This window comes from Nicotiana tabacum, chromosome 9 (genome assembly GCF_000715075.1).
Source record: "Nicotiana tabacum cultivar K326 chromosome 9, ASM71507v2, whole genome shotgun sequence".
NCBI classification, from domain to species: Eukaryota; Viridiplantae; Streptophyta; class Magnoliopsida; order Solanales; family Solanaceae; genus Nicotiana; species Nicotiana tabacum.
The window spans coordinates 96,629,938-96,638,816 of NC_134088.1; the positions used below are offsets into that span (position 1 = coordinate 96,629,938).

At 33.5% G+C, this 8,879-nt stretch overlaps 1 protein-coding gene across 1 annotated transcript; it reads right to left on the reverse strand.

Annotated features, from left to right (window-relative positions):
• Window positions 1-1,340: 1,340 nt before the first annotated feature.
• Window positions 1,341-8,640, reverse strand: LOC107763706 (axial regulator YABBY 5). Its single transcript, XM_016582198.2, has 6 exons — window positions 8,347-8,640; window positions 6,306-6,425; window positions 5,426-5,558; window positions 3,029-3,077; window positions 2,760-2,835; window positions 1,341-1,748 (listed from the first exon to the last, which is right to left on the reverse strand). The coding sequence occupies exons 1-6, from the start codon at window positions 8,425-8,427 to the stop codon at window positions 1,635-1,637; spliced, it is 573 nt and encodes a 190-aa protein (XP_016437684.1). The 5' UTR covers window positions 8,428-8,640; the 3' UTR covers window positions 1,341-1,634.
• Between the last annotated feature and the right edge of the window lie 239 nt (window positions 8,641-8,879).

The window sequence follows — 8,879 nt, forward strand, 5'->3', positions numbered from 1 at the left end:
GCCTCCTTTCCTCTTCGCGAATGCGGCTTAGCCCACGCGTTCGCGATGCACTGATTCCCCAGCTTACGCGATCACATACCAAAACTCGCGATCGCATAGAATAAAAACCTTGGCTGCCCAAATTAGCCTATGCGATCGCGGACCTTCCCACACGATCGCGTATAAGGAAACCAAACCTGAACACCAGCAATCTTCAGCCGTCTTCCAAGTTCAAAATTTAATCTGTTAACCATCTGAAACCCACTCGAGGCCCCAGGGACCTCAACCAAATATACCAACAAATCCTAAATCACGATACGAACTTAGTCGAGGGCCTCAAATTACATCAAACAACATCAAAAATACGAATCGCACCTCAATTCAAGCCTAACGAAAACTAAGAAATTCTAACTTCTACAATTGATGCCGAAAACTATCAAATCAAGTCCGATTGACCTCAAATTTTGCACACAAGTCCTAAATGACACAACGGACCTACTCCATCTCCCGGAACCCCAATCCGAGTCTGGTAACCACAAAGTCAACTCTCGGTCAAACTTCTAAATTTCTAAAGCTTCTAATTTTCCAACTTTCGCCATTTCAAGTCTAATTCAACTACGGACCTCCAAATCACTATCTGAACATACTCCTAAGTCCAAAATTACCAAACGGAGCTATTAGAACCATTAAAACTCTATTCCGGAGTCGTTTATACATAAGTCAATATCCTGTCAACCTTTTCAACTTAAGCTTCCTACCTTGAGACTGAGTGTCTCATCACATTTTGAAACATCCTCGGAACCGAATCAACTACCCCGGCAAGTCACATAACAACAATTAAGCAAAAAATGAGCAGTAGATGGGAAAACGGGACTACAACACTCAAAACGACCGGCCGGGTCGTTACATTAATTATGGGTGCTCAGTTAGTACTTGTCTAAATTTTTTTCAAAATGCCTTTGTAAATATACTAAATCTGGGTAAAGACCTTGGGTGCTTGAGCACCCACAACTCTCCATGTAGATTAGCCATTGCTTGTCGTTATAAATTGAAATTTTCGTGGTAATAAGAATATATCGTAAGGATAAATGAGAAATTTTAAGTTAAAGAATTGTCAAATATAAAATAATATCATTCTTTTTGGATCAGACTAAAAATTAATGAGTGTCATATATTTTGGAGTAAAAATGTTTGGTTGGTCCAAATCTGTAATCTCTGATATGTTACGAAAAATATACGTAGAGTTGGCTTCAGGTTACTTATTTTGAAGTAATAACCCCTTATTGCATCCGTTTGTGCATCAATCTACAGATATGCTATTTGATTACTTGCAATCTAGAAGTTAAAAAAAAAAAAAAAAATTTGGCAAGGGCGTCCATACCCAAATTGATACGTACTTATAAAAAGTCACAAGAGCAAGTGTATGTTATTGGAGTAAACATTGAATGTAGCTAATTAGAATACATGATATTGAGCCACAAATAAAGAACCCCACGGCCTGAAAAGGGAACACACTGAAAAAGGCAAACATTTTCAAAGATACCAGAGGAAACTTCAGAGCCAAACTGTATATGTCGTTTGGAGAGACTTTTACAACTTGAAAACAATATTTAGAAATATATATATGTTTTAAGTTTTGGTATCAAGTTTTGATCTTAGTAAAGACCAAGAGATTTATGAGGACTCTCTCCTGCAACTGCATGGTCCAATTTGGCTTGCTTGTTGCCCTCCAGCTTGAGTCCAAAGTGGATATGAGGGAAATGTGCCCACTGCAAAATGTAGCAAATACCACAAGATAAAATCTTGAGAAAGATATAGCTTCAGATTTCTCTTTTCTGTCTAGTGACCATTCCTGTTTGTCCCTACCATGCATTTTCTTGTGGACAGCTTAAAATCCCCATATGTAACAGGTTATTTTCATTTCACCATATTGTTTTATTACTTGTCTTTTTCTCCCTCCTCCTTGGCTTTTTGAAGAAACAAATAAATCACCAAATACTACCTTTTTGCATTCATTTTATAGCAACGTAACTAAGGAAATTCATAGGCTCACTTACAGGACTAAAACTCAGAACTAACAAAGCTAAAACCAAGAAAGTTGTCCTCATACTTTCTTATTCTATTTATGGCATAACCTAAAATAGAATCTTAGTCATAGTCATCTAACAAGAGTATAGTATTTGCTTCTTGTCATTTTTATCAAATTTATTTCATGTTTTCATTTGCTTAGATTCCAATAATGAGTACCATAACATGACCTTCCAATAACTTATAAGGGAGTTCTTGCCCTGTGCGAAAGAATCTGAACATTCAATCTAAAACTTTAAGGCAATAGTCCAGGACTATTATAAATTCCTTTCAGAACCCTTACACAAAAGATAAGTGGAGAAGTGTCCCTGACAATCCGAACATAATTAACAAAGCTGTAATTAAATTAAAGAAAGTGAAATAAGGAAGAAATTAAGATTAGAATAGATATTGGCATAGAGAGAGAGCTAGTGGTTGGTTTTACATTGTTGAGCAAGAAATTCAGTTTTTCATTTGAGGGCTAGGTGCATAGTGTTTGGCTCAATATCTCCTTCAACATCTCATAGTTCTATTCTTTTTATGGTCTATGTATTTTTGGGTTTTATTTTTTTTCCCCACCCTTATTGGTATTTTATCATTCCCTATATTCTTCCTTCTTTCATTCCCTCTAACGATATACAATTTCCAATTCTTAGTCTATAAAAATCTTAACATTGTCTTACGTTTTTCTTTTTTGGGCGGGCAGGACTTACATTTTTGGCAGCAGTGCTAAAAGCTTGCCGGTGAGTAATATCAGGATTGCTTGCCTTTATCCTTTGGATTTCTTCCCTACACATTAAAACACAACACATATATACATGCACGCTTAATTAGTACATGAATTAACACGATAAAATCTTAACATCTACTGAATAATATGGTAAAATATCGCTTTGAATTGCTCTTGAGTTGTTTATTATTTTTCTTAGCTTCAGATTTATATCGAAAACACAGCAACAATATAAAAGTAAATCAAATTTACTTGATGAATCGGTTGTAAGCAGAAGGAACACGTTGTCTTTTCTCCGGTGCTGCATGGTTTGAGATAGGCAAAAAGGTGGAGTTAGACATATTTCCTAACAAAATTAAGAAAGTAATATATTCATGCCATTACTATAACGAAAATTTTGACCACATAGTTTGCAGTATGCAAACCAGAAATCTCAAAATGTGTGCACTTTATTGAGGTTATTTTGTAATTGATCGCTTAAATGAGAAGTCACGATCATATAGCCAATCCAACTTGTTTGGGACTGACGCACAATTGTTATGATATTCCGATTTTCCTGAGCTATGATATTAAATGGATAACTTGAACTTGAGAAATCTGTGGTAGCATGCATTGATCTAAAAAATTGCAGATATGTACTTATTAGTACTAGTTTTCACAACTTTCGACTCTATCAAGTGGTACTAGTTATCAAAAGTCGAGAATTCTTGAGCCCCCTAACCATAATTTATTCTCTCAAATTAAACTCAGAAGTGATCTATATACATATAGAAAGTTCCCTATCCATCATTTTTTTCTCTAATTCAGAGGACCTTATAGAGCAAAATCAAATCTCACACTGATAGGACAATTGTATATTTTGTTAAGTTGGATCATGTACATCCACTTTGTGTGTATATATATCAGTGTTTTAAAAGAGTTTTCGGGGCGAGTCCTAAGGCTAGGCGCACCAAAAATGCCCCGAGGCGATGGTGTGGGGTGAAAATCTAAGAGTCGTACGTCCAGCAATTCGCGCGTACGTCCGAACGTTCGGGGCGTACGCCTGGGCGTTTGAAGCGCGTTATTGTAGTGAGGCGTAATTCCCAGATACTTTTTCAAATTAAAACAAAATTTGTTGAATACGTCCTCCATATAATACCTAAATTCTCAAAAGTCAGCTTGTAATTATTCAAAAAATTTAAATAGGAAATGAAATGTATTAAATTTAAAAGTCAAGACCTTTTTATTGATTGAAGCCCTAATTTATGGTCTTTCCCAATTCTTTATCTCCTCCGCTAGTCTACTAATATTTCGTAAAAGCAACGCATATTCAATTTTTAAAAACAAATTCAAAGAAAACACCATTCTCCTTCATAGCAGCAAGTTCAAAGTTTAAATTGCAGATTTTTCATCCTTTTTGTTCTTCCATGTAGTAAACTTTATTCTTTTCAACTCAAGTTATTTATGCTTATAAGTAGCGTATAATAGATTGTTTTGATTGGTTTTTTGTGGAGATGGAGCACATCTATATATATGTTTTTCACATATTTATAGTTTTCTTTAATTTTTATGCAATTTTACTTGTTTATAAATATTTACTGTAATTATATTATTTTATAAAATATTAAAAATTAAATACCTATGGGGCTTACGCCCCGTGCCTCGGGGCTTACGCCTCGCTGAGGCATATGTAAAACGCCTCGCCTTACGCCCACGCCTTTTAAAACACTGATTTTAAGCCATTTTAAAACAAATCCAATTTAGCTGATGTCAATTATCGAAATAACTGAGATAAAATGTGGAAAGCCATAACAATAGAATTTATGCATACATAAATTAAAATACAGGAATGGGACTGGAAAAATTCTAGTATTTATGCATACAGAAATTAAAATGTGCAAGAATTGTTCATGTGATAATATGGACATCGCATGTATAGTAGCACCTCACTAACCTAATCAAGAAAAGACCTTTAGTAAAAAGAGATGCTAGGGCTCCAGAAATACTTAACCTATGTTTCAAGATTCTGGTGCTAGTGGTGAGTTGGATACAAGTGTAATGTCATTATCAAACTTCAGATGTCATAAGTGAAGCTGAAAATTTCATTGGAGTCTGACAAATCGCTCTCATTTGGTTAAAGAGATCGATACCTTCTTCATTGGACTTCTTATCGTTTATCTTGCTCAGTTGGTGCACTTGTACCACTTTTTTCAAACAATGGTTTGGTCCCCTACTGTAAGGGTGAATTTATACATTATTTTACCTCATGTCTCACTTTTCTAATTTTGAACTCTAATATCTTCGAGTGCTGTCAGTTATTTATCCTCTTTGAAATTTTTGTAACAGGTGACGGTGAGACTCGAACTCAAGACCTTTGCCTTCTCTAATAATCTCAACGAAAAGCTTAAGCTTTTATAGAAAACATGCTTTTAGTTACTTAGTTATGTCTTCAACAAAGACAATGTAAGATTTTTATTACACTATGTTGTATTTTGACTTGTTGCAGCATGTTATCCGCCTTATTTTTCATGTTATTAGTCATATTTATTATGGAACATTATAGTATAAGATTTGTTTACACTGTGAATGTATAGAAGCTAAAACTATTTAATAAAAAATTCAAATATGTATGTAAATGTGTAGCAATTTATTGAGAGAGAGAGAGCTCACGGCGAATAGGAGTGATTCGAGGTTCAATTTGAGGAGAATAATCAATGGCAGAAAATCTGTTGCACTTGGAAGAAGATGATGACCCGCAGGCTTTACTGGCATTTTCAACATTTGACTGTTGTCTTTGCTGCTTCTGTCAGATAAAAAAGAAAAAAACACATATGATCATTATAAAACACTTTCCTCCCCCACCAACAAAAAGTGAAGAAAAATTGCATCCTTATATATTTGTGGAATGAGCCAAAACTAAAATGTTGAAGCTTGACCTATATAATAGTATTTAAGACTTAAGTTATATAGTGTAAATTTTTGAGAAAATTAAATTCCGACGATTCCATGTATTAATTTAGATATTTTGTATTCTTCCAAGAAACTATCTGAACCAAAAGGCTGGAACTGGAGAATACTAATACTATTTTTGTTAAATCAAATAAATCAAAGGCAGAAAATCTGCCTTTGATGAGCTAAGGATATTATGAATGAGCTAAAGAAAGAGTAATTAACTAGGAGAAAGTTTAATTGGTTTCTCTAAATAATATATTTTGAATATGATTTAACTAAATGGGAGTACTATTTTTCACTTTCTTGTTTGACTACAAAAGGAAATAAAACAAAAAGGAACACATAACCAAAAAGATTTTGAAATAACTACTCACTCAGTGTTATTTTATTTGAAGCTATTTGACTTGGTATAATGTTTAAGAAATAATAATTTTTTAAATTTATAATGTTAAACATGTAATGATATTTATGTGTCTATAGAATCATGTCAATAGGATTCAAATGAGAAGTACTATAAAGTTAAATTGTATTTAAATATAGAAATAGATCTTTTTTAAAACAAACTAAAAAGAAAAGAAAGTACATAATATTTAGTCACCTGTGGATCTTGAAGGGGGAGAGCCTGAAGTGAAGATTGCATACTAACACTAAGCAAATTAGCGCAGTGCCCACATCTTACTGTCACTATGGCAAATATGCTGCTGCATGGAACGCTAACCTGACAACACAATATATTCATTAAGGGAACAAATGTTTTATCATATTCTTGACACTTTGTCAATTGTATTCACTATTTACCATTTGCAATAAAAAGAAACCAGTAACAATAGTTTGCAAAAAGTGATACACACTTAATTTGTTAACTTTCTACTAAACTAGCTATAGACTTCTTTCTAGTTTGCTCACATTGTTACAAATTAAATCATCCCAAAATGGAAGAAGAATGAGGAGGCTAAGAGTTTGAGGAAGTGTGTACGTTATTGACACAATTTGGAGAAAAGTTTGAGAGGGGAGTATAAGGGAGGGGTTTAATATAATTGAACCACAATTTTTTATTTATTAGACATATGTGAAAGTTCTTAAAATTAGGTATATATAAAAATTATGTTTACACACATATTGTCTTTAGTTCGCCTTTGTACTTACAATAACACGTCGTAGAATTAGGAGATAATAGGTGCAGACAACGATCAACTAAGACTAACCTATCTATAACTACATCCCAGAAACGCGAGAAGCTATCATTGGACAGGAATGGGAAGTTGTACTCTATTAGGCCATGTACCCCCATAAGAAGGAAGAGGGGAAACATAAAAGGATGAAGTAGGAGGAAGACACAATTTTTGTATTTTCACATAGTAATAAGCTTCATCTATGGGATGGAGTTTGTTAGTATAGTTTTTTCACATTGCAAAAATCAAAGATCAATTTTCTCCTTCTTCTTTTATCTCTTTAATCCCTTTTCTTTTGTTACTTCTGAATTTTTTCTGACCATTGCTCAGTCACTAGAAAAGTGAGAAAGAGAGAGATAACAAGGAAAATGACATGACTAGAACAGAAATCACAGTCCATTACAAGGATCATCAAAATTTCTAAATAAAAATATAAAGAAATTAAATATGATACATGAAGTAAAGGAAAGTGCAAAAACAAGATCAAACTATATCATCTATTCTTATTTAAATTCTTTCAAATAAAGAACTTCAATTCTATTTATGTATCCATAGATTAAAAGGCTATAAGACAGGAGGAGGAAGAGTAAATAAAACAATACTTGCTTCCAGCATGATATTCTTCAACAATAGAAACAAAATGCTATCCTAAGAATTGGGGAAAAAAAGTTTTAAAAAATATCTTGAGTTGATTATTCAGTGGGCAAATGCGTCAAATGTGTGAACAGAAAACCCCACCATCTTTTTTTCTTTCATTTGCAGGGAAGAGATCTAATGGCATCAAAATTACTAGTACAATTATTTGTGATCAGTATAGAAGTACGAATCAGATGTGTGAATTTTTGGAGAAAAAAATAATAATTTGCAAACTAAAATAAAAACTGCAACTTTCTTTTTTCTCTCCTACCGACTTGTTGGATTCATCATCCAGGGTTTTGAATAGGATTAGGGTATTGGATCACAATTCTTCATTTTTTTTCTCCCAATTCCCATTCGAAGTTCAATTTTCAAGATTATTCTAACAAATGAAGACTCCTAACAAACAAAACTACTTTATTTTTTCTCTCCCAAGTGAAATCTAGTAAAAATTAACATAAAATATTGAGTAAAAGTTACAAAATACTCGAGAAAAATTTCTTCAACCATATACATCTTTAATTAGCCCTATAATTCAAAAGAAAAGACTTCATTTCATTTAAATTATGATGAATTTTAGCAATATTTTCTTCACTTTAAAACCCAAGAGAGACATATCCTCTTTCAAAAACATGTTTTTTTTAAATCTATGCACATAATAATCCCATATGAGCTTAAAATGAAGAGCTCCTTGTTGTCTTTGATCTCTTTTTCTATTTTGGTGTGGCTAACATGCATGTTAAAAACAACTTAAAAGGGTTGAAAACCTTTGTAATTAAGTGGAAAAAATCAAATTGAAGGAAGTTGGATGAATTAAAGAAGTAATATTACCGCAAGAATGGTGTTGCAAAAGTTGCAGTGCACGTAACAAACACGTTCCGAGGAAATCGAAGATGTCATGTCGAGTGACATTGTAGTTATTTAATTTTTTAGGTTTTTGGCCGAGAATCTCGGATCAATACGAGGATGGATCAAAGTACAAGCTACTCTTTCAGTAAAACAAGAGAAAGAATTACCTAAGAAAGAAGCTCGAGAAGAAGTGGAGAAAGGTATATATATATAGCCTCATCAAGAAACATGAATATATGCAGTGAAGTTATAGAATTGAAGGAAAGAGGGAGGGGTGAAAGACAAAAAGATGCTCTAAGCAGAAAAATATATAAAGCATAAAGGGAAGAAAAAGCCTACTCAAGAGGTAAAGATAATATTTGGTTCAATTAGAAAGAAAGAAAGAAAGAAAGAAAAAGAAAGGGAAGGGTACAAAAGAAACACACAGAGAGATGAGCGGATGGATGGGATGGGAGTGGTCTGGTCGGTATTTGGGCAAAGGTGGATGACTGGGGGGGGGGGTTTGGGGGGGGGGG